Raw genomic sequence first — 20,511 nt, 5'->3', positions numbered from 1 at the left:
TGCTCTTACCGCAGACCAGCATGCCAACCCGGCCGTGAGCTCTGTGAGAACAGGGGGCAGGCAGGCTGCTGCGCACTGTGGCTGCTCTAGAACCTTGCACGTGGCCGACATGCGGTGGGGTGCATGACCATCGTCAGGCAGATGAGGGATGGACTGGCTGATGCTCAGGGAGCAGCGACTGAGTCTTGAGCTGTGCACCCAGAGCCTAGCACGGCACCTGACGCCAGAAAAGCTGCTTGCCACACAGCAGAGACGGTCCTTGGCAGAGTGAGGCTGGCTACGGGAAGGGGCCCTGATGGGCCGGGGAAAGCTCACAGGTGACTGCATATGCCAGAACCTTCCTGCCTGCCGGTGACCTAAGGGCAGGGGCCACTGCAGGGCTCAAGCCCAGCTCCTACTCCTCATGGGTGTCCTTGTGCTGGCTGCCTGGACACTGGGGCTGGCCTGGGTTCTCGTGTAGAATGTGGGTGATGGCAGCTGGCCAAGGGGGAGCAGTGGCTCACACTGGGCATCTGCCCAGCACAGGGTATGGGTCCGGAGCGGTAGTGGGCTGTGCCGCTGCCACCTTCGCAGCCTTGGCCTTGCCTGCTCCCTCCCTTGTGCTCAGGCCAGCCCATGCAGACCCCAGTCCTTCTGGTCACCAGCCAGATCAGCTTCAGACCAATAGCTGACCGCCTCTTCATACCCAAGTCTGCAGACCTGAAGTCACACGCCTGGGGACCTCACCAATGAGGAGGAAACCGGCCCCTGAAACCAGAGCAGGAGAGTTCCCAACTCCTGCAGCCCAGCCTGCACAAAATGGCCCGTAATTCTAGCACCGAGAGCAGCAGGCACTTAAGCCCTGCCAGGACTGCCACCTTGTGGACCTGGGCCTGTGGCCAGCAGAGGGGCTCAGACCCAGGCTGAGCCAGAGCACCTGTTGCCCCGTCCTGCACCAGGCCTGGGGGAATGGTGGCCAATCACCAGCCCTGGCCGTATGGGGCATCGGGGAAACAGGGGTGATGTGCCTTCCCTTTGGGCAGGAGGAAAAGGTGCGATCCTTGCTTCTGACCAAATGCAAAGTGTCTTCCGTGTGCAATAACTCAGAGGGGTCCTGGCGACAGAGCCCGTCTCTGCTTGAAGGCTGGCTGGCTAATCTCCCATGGAGCAGCCTGCCATGAAGGTAGCATGGGTGGCCGGCGTAATTTCTCACTGCTCTGCTGCGGGGGCAGGGCCTGTGTAGAGATCAGGACACAGGGCTCCTAGTGGACACGTGAGCTACCCACTGAGAAGAGGGGCTGCCAGGCGAGGGGTGGCTACACACAGCCCAAAATCCCAGCCACCATTACTGAGCCCTCATGGCTGGTCAGACATGGTGGGCAGCCCTGGACAGGGATTAAATGACTTAATCTTTACATCCTTCGTGAAGTCAGAGCTATTAGTCCTGTGGGAGGACTGAGGAAATTGAAGCTCAGAGTGGGAGGGGCCTGTCCTGATCAGAATGGAGCCTGGGCCAAGCCAGGAGGCCCTCCCAGTAAACTGCACAATGGCCCATGGCCTTGGCCCGGCCTAATCTTTCTATGCTCCTCGTGGGCACACAGGAGTATTGCCTAGGGGTGAAAATGGGGCTTCCCTTCCATGGCCAGTGCTCAGGGAGCTGCTTCCTGCCCACGCTCCATCTCACCTCTGACCCATCTTAGAACCTAGGCAGGCCTGGCACAGACAGAGGCTCAACCAACAGAGATGGAGGGAGGAGGTGGACTCCACTGTTCCCGGGGACGTGAGGGAGGCGCTGTGCCTGCTATCTTGGCACATGGTCTGCAAGCTCGGGGAGAAAACCCAGCTAGCAGGGTTGCGCCTGGGGAACAGGTGCTCTGTGCCCACTCACTCTGCTGGTCACTCTGCTCAGTCTCCCTGAGGCCTAGAGAGGCAGCGGGAGGCTCCTAAGGGCCCACTGGCACACTGACCGCATAGGCCTGAGCAAGGAGACCGACTTTTCACCTGTGGAACAGGGACGATGCCTCCATGCAGGCCATGGACAGCAGCAATAAAACGCAGCAGAGGTGGTGGCCTGGGCTTGGGAGGTGTCCCTGCCTTCCCGGTTCCAGCCTCCTGCCGGGATGGGGCCCAGGGGTCAGGGTTAGGGACACAGGCAGCAGAGGAGGAAGGATGCTGAGAGGCCCTGACAAGGGGGAGAGACCGGTGCTCAGGGCAGGCATCTGGGCTGAGTTCTCCGATCCTGTGGTCTTTGCCCGTGTCCTCTCCTCTCCCTGAGCCTTGACAGGCAGAGCCCGAGGCTCTGCTTGCTCCTCCTTATGAGTAAGAAACAGCAGTTCCTCCTGGGTTCCTAACCACGAGATGAGTCCACAAATTTCTTTTCTCGAGTCTATTATGTTGTCATTAGCAGGAACTAAAAGGTTATTGAAGGTCACCAAAAGCCAAAAGCCAAGTGAAAATGAGAGTCCTGGGAGCTGTCTGTCAGGGTTGAGTGACAGCTCTGGCTACCACAGCCCTCAGCTTCCAGATGGTCTGCACAGGCTTCCTTCTCCCCACACCGCTCCTGCTGGGAACGCTGTCCCCACCTCTCCCTTGGCTGCTGACCCCCAGCCCTGGCCACGCAGCTACAGGCCACCGGCCACGCCGACCTCTCTCACTGGTAAACACCCGCGGGCAGGACTGTGACAATGGTCTTGGTGTCCCTGGCCCAGAGCCTCCATTGCAGTTTGCTGAGCTGGAGGGATGGGCACCCTTGTTTTAAAGAAAAGGGAGGCAGGCCGGCGCCGTGGCTCAATAGGCTAATCCTCCACCTTGCGGCGCCGGCACACCGGGTTCTAGTCCCGGTCGGGGCGCCGGATTCTGTCCCGGTTGCCCCCCTTCCAGGCCAGCTCTCTGCTATGGCCAGGGAGTGCAGTGGAGGATGGCCCAGGTGCTTGGGCCCTGCACCCCATGGGAGACCAGGAAAAGCACCTGGATCCTGGCTCCTGCCATCGGATCAGCGCGGTGCGCCGGCTGCAGCGGCGGCCATTGGAGGGTGAACCAACGGCAAAGGAAGACCTTTCTCTCTCTGTCTCTCTCACTGTCCACTCTGCCTGTCAAAAAAAAAAAAAAAAAAAAAAAAAAAAAAAAATAAAGAAAAGGGAGGCAAAACCTTGGAAGCCATGCGCTGGGCGGTGGCCACTCTGAGGGAGTCTGGCAATGCCAGTGCCTGCCTGCCTGGCTGAGTCCCTCGGGGCCCCGGCACAGGTGGCTTCAGAAATAGCACTGGCTACCCCCCACCAAGCTCCTCCACTCAGTCACGCAAGCAACAGCTCCCCATGCTAGAAGAGTCCCCTCTCGCTTGGTTAATGTTACCAGATGGGGAATTCGGCAGTTACTGAACCCTTGTGAGAGGGCACAGGGTCAGGAGCTGAAGCCAGGAGGGGCCACAGACCCTCCTCAGAGGTGAGCTGAGTGGTCCTCCTAACTCCAGCCACGCTCCCAGGAGCCACAGGCAGAAGCACTGCACACTCCCTTCTCCCACACACTCCCAGCAAGAAGCTGCACTTCCATGCCTCCCCTAGCCTGTGCACGAGGATACCAGGTCCAGGGAGAACTCCTGCCGACGGTTAGGAGGGTCTGGGTTCGAGTCCCAGCTCTGCCTTCAAGTCTCAGTCCCTCCACTGTAAAATGGGGAGTGGCTGGCGTCGTGGGCACACACGATCCAGCCGGCCTTTTGGGGGGGGCTCATGGTCAGTGCCCTCTTGGACGCTTGTTCCTCCTTATGAGTAAGAAACAGCAGTTCCTCCTGGGTTCCTAACCACGAGATGAGTCCACAAACTTCTTTTCTCGAGTCTATTATGTTGTCATTAGCAGGAACTAAAAGGTTATTGAAGGTCACCAAAAGCCAAGTGAAAATGAGAGTCCTGAGAGCTGTCTGTCAGGGTTGAGTGACAGCTCTGGCTAATAAGACTGCTCCTGACAAGGCACTGGTTTTCTGGACCTACTGACACGATGGGGCCAGTCTATTCATAGTGAGTGCTTGTGGCTCTGTGCCAGTGACAGCTGCGTGGTTACCCAGCGAGGAGCCATGATGCGTGTGCACATGGGAGGGCCTAGGCCTGGAGTGTCCCCAGTGGCCAGCATGAAACTCCATGTGTCCCCTACTGCCAGGGTAGACACTCACTGGGCTCCCCAGTTGGCTAGTTGAGGAGCATGGGGGGAGAGGCCACACCCAGTGGCACTCCAGGACTGACACCGCATGCCCTCTTCCCACCTGGTGAAGGGACTCTGTGCTCCTCAAGGACCAGTCTCTTCATCTTCTCACCTGGCTCTCTAGTTGGAAGTCACCAAGTGGGAACAGGGGGCTGGCATGAACTGTGTCACCCCCACCATCCATCCAGGCTGCCTCTTGGTGCAGGCACCAGTGTCCAGGGAGGGTGGGGCTGGCAGGATGCCCCCTGGCCAAGATGAAGATGGGAACACTGGGCTGCCCACTTCACAGGCATCCTGGGCATGGGCCCAACGCTTGGAGCTCTTTGAAGACATCGCTGCTCTGTAGGGGCATGAGGCCAGGGAGAAGTCATATACCCAGCTCCACTCTACAGCCCTTGCAAAGCACAAGGGATGCTGGGACAGACAGGCACCTCATCTATACCCAGGACCTTCCTCCCACCACGCGCGGTCAATACCAAAACTACTGCGTGGCTCCCAGTGCTGCTCACCAGGCCTCCTGCTCGCCCAGGTCTCAGAGGGTGAGGTTTTGTAAATGTGGGGCTTTTCAATCTGGAGATGGCCAGGCTTTGTGGGCAGGCTCCTCGGGCATCAGGAGCACAGGGCTTCGCCAGCCTTCCCATTCCCAAGGGTGTCTCCTGAGGAAGCCATGGCCCTGGCGGCAGGACCCCAGCCTAAGGCCAGAGCCTGCAGCTCCAGGAACAGCTCAGCTTCCGTCTGAGCCTCAGGCCTGGGTATCTCTCCTAAACGTCAAACGGGAGTTCAAGCTCAAGTCGCCAGCGGCTGAACCAGCCCCAAGGCAGGTTTTGTTTAGCTCAGTCCGACATTTTAGTTTTTTTTAGATCAAGACTTTTACATAAAAGCCAAATGAGAAAAGAATGCGACCTGGGCCCACATTCCAATAGAGTGAGTCAGCAGGACACTGCACTCCGGCTCACCAAAGTCCCCACCTCTCCCTACCAATGACCACGTATCCTTGGCTGCCACCAGACCTTGGAAACCAAGGTGATGGGCCGCTGGGCCATGCTGCCCTGCAGAGCCATTAGTGAAGCCTAAAGTCCCGTCCACAATCCATGGGCTGGGTCGGGCCCCTGAGACGCCCCTGCTGCATGGAGCTCTGCTCCAGGAGCTGTCCCGTGGCCAGCACGTGGGTCCCCACTGCTCCCCGGCGCTGCATGGCCCTAGCTTTTGGGAGAGTCTTTCACAACTGGGGCACTTCAGAAGGTTACAAGGGAGGCGCTGGTGGAGAGTGGGGATGGGAGGCAGGGCGGGTGGAGGAGAGGGATGAAGGAATCTGACCAGTGGTGTGTCATAAAGAACTGAAACGCCACAAACAGGAAGCAGCTGACTAAGAGGCAACGCTGACCTGACAGTGGAATGTGAACTCCGGGGGCCTGAGTGGAACACGCACCCCTCCGCCTCCCTCCCTGCCAGGCCTGGAGAGCAGCCCCCAACGAGCCTCCCCTGGGAACACCCCAATTGGGAGTGTGCCTGCACTGGAGGAAGGGGAGCCGAGGGGCCCAGCATCCTTCCCCTGCCTGGAGCAGCGGGACCCCAGCACTGTCTGGGGTGGCCAAGTGCTCCCTGTGCAGCCCTTCCTGCCAGGCGACTGCCCTCGGGGTGTCCCTCGCCCAGCTCAGGAATCCCAGATGCCTCCTTCCCAGAAGGCTCACACCCACGTGGGTGGGCATGGGTACAAGGCCCCTATGGAGCTGAGGTCTGCCTGGCTCATGCACCTTGCATGTTGCCTGGAGCCCAGACAGGGCCACGGTGGGGACTCTGGGGACAAATGACACCCAGTCCGAGGGGACCCAGGAGGGCCCCAGTTTGGCTGAGGGGAGGACTGGGCTTTGCTGAGGAGCAGCAGGGAGGGCAGGACCAGAGGAAGCTGGATGCCCAGGGGAGCCCTCTATGGGCTCCAGCCCCAACTTGACCAAGGCCTTAGGGGGTGCAGTCAAACAGGGGGAGCAAAGCATCAGAGAAGCAGGGCCTCTGGTGGCCACTGTCTCCATCCTGGAAGGACAAATGTCATCTGTGGCCCTCTGAGCTTGGGAAGAGTTTTTTTTGGTGGTGGTGGTGGGGGGGCAGGGCCCCCTAAGCAACTGCTGAGTGGCCAGTGTAGCTGTGATTCTTGCCTCCTAGTGGCAGCCAGGGCCACCACCCACCCCTTAGGAGACTCTCCCCAAGAAGCTATAACCCAGCACTGCCTTGCTCACCTGATCCAAACCTCCCCCTTGTCCCCCATCTCTCAGAGAATGAACCAGAGTCCCAGGGCTAAACCAAGGTCAGTGACACAATGATGTGAGGTCACGGCAGTGACAGGGGTCACAGTAAAGTTCTTCAATTGGGCTGTAGGTTTGACCATTCTTGCAATACAACATGAGGGGCTGAGAGGTGGCGGATCATGGCGTGTTGACATGAACCCACACCTGGGAACCTCCCACACTGCCAGGCGCCTGTGGCGGGCTGGCTCACTCCCTGGCAGTGAACTCCTGCCAACACAGGCCTGCAACGGCACAGGGAGCTCAAGGTCACCTCAGGGACTGTGCAAGTCCTCCCCGTTGGCTCGCTGCCGGGGTGTCAGGCCTCTTCTGCACTGTCCTGCCTCCCGAGTGCCTCCCCAGATCAGCACACGCTGTGCCCATCCCCGGCCTGCACAGTGCCCACGGCCCCGACGGGCAGGGATCCATCAGGTGTACTGCAGACCTCGCCCACGCCTGTGAGCCCCACAGCCCAGCACTGAGCACAGACGCAGGCTGGATGAAGGGATGGCCACATGGGCTGCAAGGCCGTCTTCCAGCAGCAAGCGCACACTTCCAACCCAGCTGCGGGCAAGCCTCAGAGCCCAGCAGTGGCTGCGGGGCTACAGGAGGTGGCAACTCAGATGCCTGGAACCTCCCCAGGTGACAGTGCGCCAGGCCCTGGTGCTCTCTCACCTCTCTTTCTCTAAACTGCATTTCAATACTGCCATTCTACACAGAGAAGCCAAGGGGCTTGGCCAGGGTCACCTCCAGGTGGTCAGTGGTGGAATAGGCACTCAACCCTGACTTTGGCCCTGCTCTGGCTCAGACTCTTGCTGGGACCCAGCCAGGGGCCATGATCCATGATGCCACATGGGCTATGACACTCGTGTAACAGCAGAGCAGGACTGGGAGCCACAGCCAGGAAGCACAGCCTTGGCTCCACTTGTGCCACCTCTCTGTCCTGCCAGGTGCCCCCTGGGCGGGAAGGGACAACTGCACTTACCAGGGATGTGGATCTTGAACTTGCCACTCTGGCCAAAGGCGCTGTCGATGACCCCCTGCTCCCCGGTGGACAGGTGCACCCTGAGTCCCACGAAGAGCTGAATGTTGGTCTCCTTTTTGAACAGGGAGCGTCCGATCACACTGTAGTCGTCCATTGCCTGTCCCCGCACAACCAGCCAGAGAGAAAGGAAACATTAGTAGGGCACACTGAAAGGGCGGGCCCTGCGCCTGCGCCTGCTGCACCCTCTGAGAACACTGAGGGGAGCGGGCTGAATGAACGGGAACAGGGCGGAAATCAGACTGGCAACAATCAGTCCTCAACGCAAGCCCCTTGGAGCAGCTCCCAGGGGTGGCCATCGTAGCTCCGGTGCAACTCTGAGAGCGCCACTTCACAGACAAGGAGATGGAGGCACAGCAGTGACGTCCGCTGGGCAAGGTCAAGCACTCCCAGGACACAGCAAGCCTGGAACCCAACCCCACCCAGGGTACCTGCCCAAGACAGCCAGCAGCCTTCTCCTTATTGAAAGTGTTCATGGCCGCTGCGGCCCAAGGAGGTGACATCCACTTCCTAAACCCTCACCCCAGCTCTGGATTCCCCCTAAGAGTCCCTGAGAACCAGCCTCTGCCTGCCCATCTGCACCCGAGACCCATCTTGCCAAGGCCCAAGTCTGCCTGTGCTGTGTCCTGGCCTGGCCCACTCCCATTCCCCAGCCTGCTGCTCCCCTTCCTGTCTCCTGGGGGCTGGGACAAGACTGTGCTGTAGTACTCACATCCCCTGCTGGCCGCCGTGAGCACCCTGCTGTGTCAGCACCCCTTTGCCTCTTTGTGGGTGCCTGGGCTAAGCAGAGGGACACTCAGGAGCATGAAAACATCACCACCGGGAGCTGTGTTCACCTGGACCCTTCTCGCCAGGGCTTGACTGGACCGGAAGTGTGATTCCCTCCCTCCTGGGCCTCTAGCTGCTCTGGCCTAGGCTGTACCTTCAGGAAGGGCAGCGAGGCCACGTGGCCTCCCCTGCCCTGCACAGAGCCTCTCTTTGCCATCCCCACTCTGTAGATGTCGCCTCTAACAGCTAACACAGACATGATAAGGTGTACCTGCTAGGTTGGAGACTGCTGCTGAAACTACAAACATACCCCTCTGACCCCTCGATACCACGTGCAGGAATGCACTCCACAGATGGGCCTGCCCAGGTGGGCACTACCGAGCCTGCTCACTGCAGCAGTGCTCACAGTGGCAAAAGCGGAATGAACTTCAAAGTCCAGCCAAGTTCCACCAAGTGGTGTACAGCCCCTGGGGACTGCACTGTGACCGCAGGGAGGAGCAGGCAGCTCTGTGGGGACACCAGCACCCTGGGGTGTCGAGTTCCATGTTAACATACAGAATGTGTGTAGGGCATGCTGCTGTGAGCACAAATGGGAGGTAGGGAGATGATGGAAACAATCAGAGAAATAGGAAGGGAGCAGGTGCCCAGAGTGCGTCTCACCTGGTACTTTTCCTACCCTTGCTGTGTGAATACATAAATGTGCTTCCTATTCAAAAATAAGCTCACAGCAAACCAAGAGGTGCCTTCTACCCACATGTCAGGCAGGCCTTCCACTCCTGCTGGCAACCTCTCCAGAGACAGGGTTGCCTTGTTTTGTTTGGCCACTTTTTTTTTTTTTTTTTTGATAGGCAGAGTTAGACAGTGAGAGAGAGAGACAGAGAGAAAGGTCTTCCTTTTCCGTTGGTTCACCCCCCAAAATGGCCACTATGGCTGGAGCTATGCCGATCCAAAGCCAGGAGCCAGGTGCTTCCTCTGGTCTCCCATGCAGGTGCAGGGCCCAAGGACTTGGGCCATCCTCCACTGCCTTCCCGGGCCACAGCAGAGAGCTGGACTGGAAGAGGAGCAACCGGGACAGAAGCGGTGCCCCAGCTGGGACTAGAACCTGGGATGCCGGCGCCGCAGGCGGAGGGTTAGCCTAGTGACTCACGGCGCAGGCCATGGCCACTTCTGATGTATCACGGGCAACATCTATAGCCCCCACTCCCAACCACACAGCCCATCTTGGGTCTCACGCTCTTGGCTGGAGTGCAAATGCTCAGGCCTCTGTACCGTTGTTCACCCCCCACCCCACCCCAGTTGCCCTCTCTTCCCACTGCCACCTGATGGACTCCAACCCAGCCTCCAAAATCAAAGCCACAGGTGCTGTGGGCTCTTTCCTGGTGCAGCTGTGCCCACAGTGATAACCCTGTGCACATGCAGTGAGCGCTCTACAGCACCGGGTCTAGACAAAATTTCTTCAGAGCAGGGGTTGGGTCTGCTTTATTTCCATTCATGAAAAACCTGGATTCCCTGATGTGTTAGGCAGTCATTTACTGAGCTCCAGAATGGGGCAGTGGGTATGATGCTTATAACATGGGCTCTGGAGCTGCAACGCCTGGCTTCAGACCTACTAGCCATGTGGCCCTGGGCAAGGTGTGCCTCGGTTTCTCCAGGAGGCAGTGTGAAGAGTAAGGTGTGAGGCACTCAAGCACTTGGGGAAGGCGCTGGCATTCAGTTGAGAGGCATGGGAAGAAAAAGCTGATGTAGACAGAGCCGCTCGTGTGGCAAGGCAAGCTGATGCTCCACAAGCAAACTCGTCCACCTGTGATGCACCTGACCAGGCAGACTGAGTGCTGTGCGCAGAAGCAGGCGCTGGGAGCCCAGGGATCACCGGCCCCCGGCTGCAGCAGTCAGAGGGCATCCTGAAGCCTGCCCCCAGGCAGGACTGAGCTGGTCTTGCAGAGAGGACTAGTTCTGGGCAGTGGGGCAGGGATACAGCAGGACCCCCAGAGGCACTCTGTGGGCAAGGGTACAAGTCTGCAGAGAGGCCATGCACAGCGAGCACACTCGGCCTTGCAGACATGCCCACTCAGGCCCCAAATCTTCCTGCAGACCAGGGGAAGCTGTGGGGCCTTTCAGAGGAGCCGCGTATCTGACCTGTGGCTTGAAACCCCTCGGGCTGCCTCAGGAGAATGGCTCAGTGGGGGCAGGACCATATGTAAAAGAAGAGGGGACTCAGGCTGGAGAGCACAGGACAGAGCCTGCCAGGCTCCCTGCAGGTGCACCCAAGTAAGCGTCCCCCAGTGGCAGCTGTTACCTGCCCTCCCGAGTCCGGAAGGCTGGGCGGCCAGGGCGGCAGTCCACCTATAAAAGGCTGATAGTGAGGGCCATATCCTGGAGGAACGTGAGGGTGGCCGGGCTCAGTTCACAGGGAGAAGGGGCTTGCAAGAGGGCACAAGGCCCAAGGGCCATGCCTATACCACCCCTCACAGGAAAGCCGTCAGGCTTCTGGCCAGAGTGTGCCCGCCCGACTTCAGACACTCGTACTTCCTGCTTCACAGGAGCGTCCGTCGCCGGGCGCACTGAGCTAGTTTACACACAGTTCTCATGAAAGGCAATTCCCATTGCTGCTGTGAACAGAAACCACTGGCCATGGACAGCAGGTGGCCGGAGAGGAAACCCAGGAGAACAACGGCATGAAGGCCTTGTCCGTTCTGCTCACTGTGGTTTCCCTCCAAGTCCAGAGTCCCTGAGCAGGGAGGGGCTGTGCCTCGGGGGGAAGAAGAACAGGATGCATATGTGCGTGTGTGTGTATACATGTGTGTAGACGAGCTGTACTCCTAGGTGACACAGAAAGGCTGGCGGAGTCTCTGAGGCTCATGGCTGTTTCCCAGCAGGGCTGCGTCCCACACACGGGCCAGGCAGAGTCAGCGCCACCTCTGCTCGCACTCAAGGCTCTGCGTGAAGAGCTACAGGGAGAACCGCGGTGGCCTCCCTGCAGTGGGCCTGTGGCCTGGGTGTGGCCCACGGAGGCAGTGTGGCCTCCACCCAGCTACCCCCTCCTGAGGCTGAGACTCCTGGGGCCCCGCTGGGGCACTGAACGCTCAGCCTCAGAAACATCTCGCTTCTACCCAAGGCGCCACGATTTGGCCAAGGGCCCCAGATGGATTGTTTTGAAAAGCAAAAACTGTCTCATTTACCCTAAAAACCTTTTGGAAAAACAGACCCTCTTCTATTTGATTCATAGCACTAGATAAAAGGTACTTGCATGCCTCCTCTCCCTGGTGATTGATGAATCGGATGCAAATAATGATAAGAATAATAATTTCCACTGGCGCAGCCTTTATAATTCACAAGCTTCGTTCGCACACATGAACTCCCCTCGTCCTTCAGGCCTCGGCTCCAGCAGGACTCCCCCAGGGCTGTCCCTGCCCCCCAGCCTGCTGCTGTCGGGGGTGCCCTGCCTCCCACTGTACTGTGCATCCAGAGAGGTCAGCTGAGGGACCTGAACAGAGGCGCCACCTCCCACTGCTCAGGGAGGACACGGAGAGCCAGGGCAGGCGGACACCCTGGTCCGCAGTGGCACAGGAGGCCCTGGCTGCGTGCCCAGCCTTTGCCTGCTGCTTTCCAGGTAGAGAAGGACCCAGTGCTCCAGCCTGGCTGGGAGCCTGGGGCAGGGTCCACACCCACCCATGCTCTGCAGTGCAGCCTGGCACAGTGCACATCTGGATATGGCTCTGGCTGGCCCTTCCATGCTGCCTGTGACAGGGTGTGCAGCGCTGCCTGGTGTCCAGTCTGCCCTGCAGCCTGGGCTGCCCAGGCATTACTGGGGTCCCCTGGGGCTCTCCCACCACCCTTGTCTGCAAGGGGTTTTCATCTTTCCTCAAAGGGGACAGAGCTGAGGCTCAGAGACAGGACCTAGGGGAGCCGAGGTCATGCATGGGTCAGCAGCACAGCCGGAGTTCAGGTCCAAGCCTGCCAGCTCTTTGCAAAGCCCGTGCTGAGGTGCTCAAGAGCAAGGCCAGCGGCTGGCTGCGTCCAGGGGCCCTTTGGGCTGTAGGAGCTAGCCCCAGGCCTGGGCTAGGCCCTCAGGACAGAGCCCACCGAGACACAAGGCTCGTGATGCAAAAGGCACACAGTCCTGGGACCAAACGCTCTCAGCCACCTTAGCAAAGCACTTTACTGAGAGCACGACTGGGGCCAGCTGGCCAATCCAGGCCACTGCCCCAGCAGACAAGTTCTCAGCAAGCTGGTATTAACACTTCTCCCCTCTGCGCTAAAGTGCACCCTGAGGGCTCACCATGTCCCCAGTGTGTGGCTGCAAACAACCCGAACCCCAGCGGGACATCACAGCTGGCGTTCTCCCTCCAGCCCACAGCCTTTGGACTTCCCAGGGGCAGATGCTCGGGCCCCATCTCTGTGGCTCCCAGCTCCCTTTCCTCCAGCCCCTCTCCACCTTCAGTCCTGTCCACCTGGCTCCAGAGTGCAGATTGCTACCTGACCTCCTCCCACATCCTCCTGTCTTCCCTTGTTTACTGCTCCCACGCCGGACACGAGCTCAGGAAGGCAGAGCTGCGTCCTTGTCTGCCACAGCGGCATTCTCTGCTCGTGACTCAGGGGCTGCTGACGGCGCCCTGCATACCTGAGCCGGTGACTGACTGTGCCCACGGGGACACAGGCGCTGCTCACGCAGGCCCGTGGCCTTGCGTTTTTTAACAATTACCCGAGACCAGACAGATACACAACAAGGACAATTTACAGTCAGTAACTTGATAGCTCTAGGTATATGTAGGAGGGACCGTCAAAATTACAGGGAAAATGCCATCTCTTAACTCCATTCATCCATGCACTTACTTTCTTTTAAAACTTTTACTTCTTTATTTTCATTTTATTTGAAAAGTAGAGAGTCCTTTCACCCACTGGTTGACTCCCCAAATGCCCACCAAAGCCAGGGCTGGGCAGGCCAAAACCAGGAGCCTGGAACTCCATCTGGGTGTCCAACGTGGGTGGCACTGAGCCAAGCACTTGAGCCATCATCTGCTGCCTCCTAGGGAGGCTCCAGGAGGCTGGAGCAGAAACACCTGGGACTTGAACCCAGGCACTCTGACAGGAGATGCAGCAATGTTGAGCAGTGTTTAAAGCACAGTACCGGATGCCCGCTTTGCCATGAACTTGCTGATGTGCCCTTGCCCAGACCTACGAAACCATCTCACCACCAACCTACTGCCTAGAAACCACCTACTGCGTGTGTCCATCACTGCCGCACTCCCTCCTGCCCCTCTGCCAGGCCCGGGAGTTCTGTGAGGAAAGGGTCTGTCCACACGTCACGTCTCACAAGGCCCAGATTTGGTCACGGTGCACCCACTGAGAGCGGATGGGGACGATGGCACCTGTCCTGTACACAGTATCCCTGGGGAGGGACTGGTGAGGCAGTGGCTCGCTGCAGGTAATAAGTCACTCGGGAAGATGTGTCCTGGGGACCCGGTTCATTTGAGAATGAACCAACAGCCCAGCCTCAGGGGTTCCAGGCCCCATGTGCCGACCGCTGCCTCTCGGGCTATGGCCCGGCACCCAGAGCTTGCCTCCCAGCACTCAGAGCCCGGGGGTAGCAGGTGTGCTACCTATTCAAAAAGACTTCACTGCATCTTCTCCCCTGCCCCCTCCCTTCTTTGGAGTAGAAAATATTCACTTAAAAAAGCTAAATGCCACAAAGACAGCGGAGGATCCATCTCTCCCCAAGCTGGGGTCTCGCGGCGAGGGCAGACTAATTTTATTAACTTCAGGGGAACTTCAAAAAGCTTCAGGGCTTTCATGGCAGACAGAGTCGACCCCGGAGTTAGCTTAAGTGCTACATAAACACGGGACAGGGCCGGGGTAAGCGGGGGCTCTGGGCTCTCGTCTGTGCTGTCCTCCAGCCCAGCGGACGGCGTGTGCTGACCTACACTACCACAATATTTTTCTAAGCATCCGGGATAAGGTGAGGAGCGGGTGGGCTTTTTTTGACCTCTGACGAGGGGCCTGCAGAGCTCTCTCTGGCTGGCTGTCGCTGAAGTCCCTCTTTCCAGGCTGCAGGGGCAGTTTAGAGAGGATTTCAAGTTCAAAGGGAGTTGTCTCTGTCACCCCTGTCCTCTTGTTTTATGGCTCTAACAAAAGACACAATAGCGCTGAGTGGGTAAAGACGGCCCCTCCCATTAACTCTCGGCTTCAGCTCCATTTGTGGGGTCACGCATGGTGGGGTGGGGGAGCTGGACTTCAGTACGCTGCCAGGAATCTTGTGTGGTCTCCGGAATGCTGCTGTGCCCCCTGGGCCTTGCTGGCTTAGCTGGCCTGCACAGAAGATGGGGGGGGGGGTTGTCTCTGCATTGTGCCCATCTCATGGGGGAGGCTGAGGGTGACCCAGTCTGGGACTTCGGGGAGGGGAAGCCGGGGCTGCAGAGGGGGCCGGCAGGCAGACTCCGTCTCCCTCAGACTCTGCTGGGCGGGCACCCTGCTCTCTACCCCCACCTTGCAGCAGCTGAAAGAAGGCCCCAAGTTTCCAGCCATGGCACGGTGAGGGCCCCATGGCATTACGCCATCTTGGGAAGAGCTGAAAGACTAAATGACTTGCCCAAAATCACACAGCCAGCGAGAGTGGCAACACCCCATTCCAACTCAGGGCCTGGCCCTGTCTGCCCTGTGCAAGGGCACCCCCCACTACAGCAGCAGTGAACAGAGGGAAAGGGAAGGGGGCTGGGGGCTTGGCTAGAGGCAAAAGGCAAGAACAGACCAGAACAGTCACCCCACGTGGCTTCCAAAGATTGCACACAAGCAGATGCACATCCCAAGCAGGAAACAGAGAGTTCAGTTTGCAGGGTGTCTGCGAGCCTGGACCCTGGAGCCAGACCATCTGGGTTCAGAGCCAAGGCTGCCAGTGGCCTAACTGCTGTGGGCACGGGCTTCTGCACTGTAATATGGGGAAACTGAATTGTTGTGGACTGCAGGGGAGCACTGACTGGCCACTCCCGTGTGCCCCAGCCTCACTGGCATCCGGCCGGCCTGTGGTAGCATTCTTCCCAGCGCTAGCCAGCTTCACATCGGGCAGGGGTCAGTGTCGGGGCTGACTGCAGAAACAAAGCCTCCATGCCAGCCTCAGTGCGCAGCAGCACCCTGACTGTGGCAGCCTCCTTAGTCAGAAGGGGCAGCCCTGCAAGGCAAGGAGCTAGCCTGATGCACACCTCTGCCTCTCCAAAACCTACCTCCCCGCAGGAGTTCCCAATGTGTGTGCTGGGGTAGGGGGACACTCAGCAAATGTCTGCTGCAGGAAACCTTGCCTGATTCAAAGGCGGGTGGTTAGGAAGAGCATGGCAGACAGCCCTTCCTGCGGGAGCACCCCGGAACAACTCAGGCAGACCAGGTCGGCTGCCAGGGGGTTCTGGAGGTGAGGATCAGGAGACACGGCTCTGCTGGACCCACTGCTACAGTGAGAGAGAAAAAATGAATGAATGTGTGACGGCTGGGCGCTCCTCCAAACGATGGACTCTTCCAGTTAAAGAAGAGAGACCTCAGCGCTGAGACACCCACACAGAGAACACTCAGAGGGCTTCTTTTTGAAATCAATCACTGTGACGTCAGCCAAAGGCGATGCATGTGGGATTTGCTCGGCAGGCCCTGTTCGGCAGGAACAATGCTGAACCACGGCCAGCACAGTCACAATAGCTCCGAGTGGGGACTTTCGCTGTCTGCATGAGTAATTTGCTTCTTCTCTCGGCCTTCGCTTGCTGGAGGGACTCAGTTCCCAGAGAGCAGTCACTGGTGCACATGTAAGTTCAGGCTCACCTACATGCCAGGCGAGTCCCCATTGTCCCCGGCCTTGGAGCAGGGACTTGGCTGCCACCACACATAATTATGTCATTACATGTGTGTCTCTCTGTTCCAGGACCCGGCTCCCATGATGAAGCTTGGGAAGTGCCCCAGGTCTGGAGCAACGGTTGGAATTCAAATCGGAGAAGTGGCACCATGGAAGGGAAAGCAGCTGCACAATGGAGCCCTGAGCCGGGCTGTGGGCCTGCTGGGACGGGGACCACATGCTCAGAGGGGAGACAGGGCTTGGAAGGCCGCATCCTGACTCTGTCCCTTCCTTGGAGGGTCCGGGTGCTGTGAGAGCATCTAAGACTTGGTAGCACACTGGCCACCAGAGGGAAAGGATCTGCATTAGCCAGTGCCAAGTGGAGATGCTAAAACGCAGGCACCACTGGGGGTGGGCTCTTCTAAGAGAGTGGGAAACCACAAGGCGCAGTCCCTAATCTGCTAAAGGCACCGCGCAGGCCTCTCCAGTTCTCTGATACCTGCCCCCAGGGCCTCTCAGAGGACAGGAACGAGTAGTCCTCTGGTCCAATGAGGAGTGGGATGCCTAGGTCACAGCTGAGCCCTCACGTACGAGGTGCCAACACCTCTGGTTCATGGGCAAGCCACTGAGACAGTGGACTCGCAAGAGGTCCTGGGTAAGGAGCTCATTCGAGGACCATCACAGATGGCTGGCCTCTTCCTCCTCTGCACAGGGCATGGGCTGCAATGGTATGAGCAGCAGACTTCCTGCAACATCCCCTAGAATGGGCCCAGCCCCTGTGGGACCTGAGCCAGCCAACTCACTCTCCTGAGCCTCAGCACCTTTCCCACAAAACTGAGACAAACGTATGCACCCCCCAGGCTGCTGGGAACACGCCAGACTTCTGGCGGGAAAGCCTGTGTGCCTCTGGACCCAAGGAGAGGCGCCCAGGCTTCAGTTCATCTTACTGCATCAAGCACACTCCCGAGGCCCAGGGCAGGCCGCCTGTGCACATCACAGAGGCACCAGGCCTGAGGCCGGCAAGCCTGCCCTGTGGCTCTGAGAGCTGAGAGCTCACAGGCGACACAGGACCACCTTCCACAAAACAGGGCCTGTCCACCTCACTCTTCCCCGGCTGAGCCTCCCTCTCAGTCCCTGAGCAGCTGTCGCCAGGTAGCAACACAGGGGAAGGTGATAGGGAGGATCCAAGGCACGACCCCCAAGAGGCAGCTGCATTTTCATGGAGCTAAGAGGAGAGGGGCGTTTCACTGAGCACTTACTACAAGCCAGGCCTTGGGCCTGGCCCTCTGCATACGTGGCCTCATGAACTCCCCACCACAGCTGCTCCTAAAGATGACACAGGCTCTGGGAGAGTCCTTGTTCATGCTGGCCGAGCCATGTCCGACTCAGCCCACATCAAACTGCCCTGTCCCACATCTACAGATGAACAAAAACAGCCATTGCCAAGGGAGGTGAACAGCGACTTCAGCAGCTGCGTGAGACCCCTAGCTATCAGCCTCTGACACAGGAAGCCAAAGGATGGCCGATGATTTGGGTTAGGGCCAGAATGCTAGGCCAGCCATTAAAAAGCTTGTTTGGTTTTTTAAATTTATTTTGTCTATTGAGAGGCAGAGAGACCCAAACACACACACCCACAGCTCCTGCCCCCTGGTTCACTCCCCAAACTCCTGCAATGGCTGCAGTTAGACTGGGCTGAAGACAGGAGCCAGGAACTCCATCCAGGGATCCAACCACTTGAGCCATCACTGCTGCCTCCCGGGGTGTGCATTAGTAGGAAGCTGGAATCCAGAGTGGACTTAAACCAGGCACTCTGATAGAAGATGTGAGAGTTCCAACCAGCAGCTTAGTCACCAGGCTGATCGCCCACCAGAGGGTCTTCCCCAGGGCAGCAGATCTCCTTAACCTCTGCTTTGGAGAACCTGTTTGCTTGGTGGCCTGGGAGCCCACATGGCTTTCCACCTGCCACAAAGGGGCCCACAGAAGGGAGCGAGCAGGAGCAGAAGAGGCCAAGCGGCTGGCTATACCAAAGCATGGCTTCCTCCAGGAGTTGGGGGGTGCAGCAGCTGACCCACTGGGGGGCCTGTCAAGCCTGCTGGACTGCTCCAGGAGGGCAAGGAACCTGAGCTCCGCACCCCAGGCTAGCACGTTCCCTGGTGTCCTGGGCACGTTTAACAAGCCATCAGCAGTAGAGCAGGGCACTGCCAGGAGCCAGAGGCAGCGCCACTTCAGACTTCAAAGCTGCCCAGCGCTCCTGGTGGCGTCTGCGTGCTTACACTTGATTGGGCCGATGCCACAGGCTCCTGTGGCTGAGCCCTAAGGCAGTCCTTGACTGGCGCCAGCAGGTGCCAGACCCGAAATGGGTAGCACCCTGGCCTGATCCCTCCACAGTGGGGAGAGGGGGTGGGCAGCTTCCACTGCCTCCACTGGGAACCCAAGCATCTGTGCCACGAAGAAAGCCCAAGTCAATGGAACAATATTCACTGTCTGTGCCCAATGGAGCACTTGGCATGCATTTCTTCCCTTTCTGTCCACCCCGTAAGGCAGGAGGTATGGCCCTCATTATTCTAGTAAGGAAGCCATGGGGAAGTGACTTGCCCAAAGCCTTAGCCTGTGGGTGGCCCCAGGCTCCTGGAGCCCCAGCGTGCAGCGCCGCTGTGCTTGGTGCTCCCTCTGCTGGCTCTCATGGCAGGAGTCTGTCCTGCCCCACGTGCTCCTGCCATGTTTGGGACTTGACTCCCTAGCCAGTTAGCATGCTGTCTTCATCCTGTTGGCAAGGTGGACCTCAGAGAGGGCCGTGGTAAATAATTCAAGTGGGGTGGGGCTGTGCAAGTGGCTGGGGAAGGGAGGCTGCGGTGATTCGCGGTGAGAAGGTGGGTGCCTGGGAAAAGCGAGGAAGGGTGTGAGTGACAGACGACAGGACCCAAGCTCCTCCTGTCCTGGGACTGAGCCCCCACCTTACAGCTCACAACAGTGAGAGAGATGTGATTTGTCAGACCCTGGACTCTGTGGCTCACAGGCAAACCACACAAACCAGGATGCCTGGGAGCCTCCAGGTAAGACTGGGAGGTCTGGAAAGGGTAGAGAGAGAGGCTGAGGCGGGGGCCTGCAGTGACACAGCCTCTCTGCCTCCCAGGCCCCCACCTGCAGCACTTCCCCCGCTCCAGGATCCAGGCCTGGTTTGGAGGGTTTTCCTTGCCTACCTCTTGCACACTATGCCTCTGCTCCCTGGCTGCCAGCTGTCTTCTGCTGAGGGCCCCTTTCCCATAAGGTCAGGCTCCCCACCCCTCCCATGTCCAGGGAAGCTTCCAGGCCTTCAAAGCACAGCTCAAAGGTCACCTCCTCCTTGTGCTTTTCCCTGCCCAGCCCACTTCCTCCCCCTAAGGCAGAATTCCTTACTCCCCTCCCTGCCCCTACAGTCTGAGGAGCAGCTGGTCTCAACATGAAGGTGGCTGAGGTGTAGCTGACCTCTTGGAGACACAGCCCGGTGGGTCTAGACTTCACCCTGTGCCATTTTTTTTTTTTTGCCATCATTTGGCATACCTGTACTGTTAGTCACCTGACATTTTCCTTCCATTTGCCTAAAAGGCAGCTTATGGAGCAAACAAGAGTCACCAGTCACACGCAGAGGAGGCTGATGGAAACAGCCGACACATCCTGCTGGCCCTGTGCTCTGTTGCTAGAAGGTGGTTAGCGAGTCACAGGGCAGGCGGGGCTAAACACACCTTTCAGCAAGCCTGAGACCTCTGTGATGGAGCAGAGGGCAGAAGGAAAACTGAAGAGCAGAAAGTTACTGCTAAGAGGTGAAAATCCTATAATGAACAGCGGGAGAGTGGCCGTAACCAAGCGAAGAGCAGTGTATTGCTGGTCAGTGTCAAGTGGAGAACACACACACAGCACACGCACACGTGTGATGTCCTTACCGATCCGCATGGTTCTATGTACAATCTTTCTAGTTTTAATGCTTCATACTTTCTAAACTTTACAATCCAATAGGATATTTCCTCTGTGGTCACAAGTGTAACTACAGTCTCTCTCTTAAAATAGCACATAATATATATTCCACAACTACTGTTTTGAATGGTTACTGATGAATACTCAGTTTTTGTAAATGTTCCAGAGACATGCAAAAAATGACTGGTCTCTGTTTGAGGAATGGAGGCATTTACCTTCCTCTAAAATCATGCTTACTGATGGTCTCATGCTGTTTGATTCTGAAATACGTATGCTGAAATGGCCCTCAATAATTATAAATCTACTTTCAAAATCAAACTCTCCCTGGATTTCTAATAGGTTTTGTCTTCCTATGTTTACTCCGTGTAGTTTGTTTCTTAATCATCACACGACGTCCTCTTTATCTTGGTAGGGATTTTCAATCTTAAAAATGACCTTGTCTGATTTTAGTGTCACCACTCACGGTTTCCTTATGTTTGCAGGCACCTGACATCTTC

General features: G+C 58.0%; 1 protein-coding gene across 2 annotated transcripts in view; it reads right to left on the bottom strand.

The window, feature by feature from the left end:
• Positions 1 to 20,511, bottom strand: part of EEFSEC (eukaryotic elongation factor, selenocysteine-tRNA specific) — a 242,339-nt gene that overhangs the window by 23,732 nt on the left and 198,096 nt on the right. For both annotated transcript variants that reach the window (XM_002713149.5, XM_017343713.3), the window contains exon 6: positions 7,435 to 7,591. In XM_002713149.5, coding sequence (XP_002713195.2) covers positions 7,435 to 7,591 — 157 coding nt within the window. The remainder of the gene's footprint in view (positions 1 to 7,434; positions 7,592 to 20,511) is intronic.

Source organism: Oryctolagus cuniculus, chromosome 10 (genome assembly GCF_964237555.1).
Source record: "Oryctolagus cuniculus chromosome 10, mOryCun1.1, whole genome shotgun sequence".
In the NCBI taxonomy this organism is placed as follows: Eukaryota; Metazoa; Chordata; class Mammalia; order Lagomorpha; family Leporidae; genus Oryctolagus; species Oryctolagus cuniculus.
The sequence above is the reverse complement of the archived record's forward strand: the minus strand, read 5'-3'. Positions and strand labels throughout refer to the sequence as shown.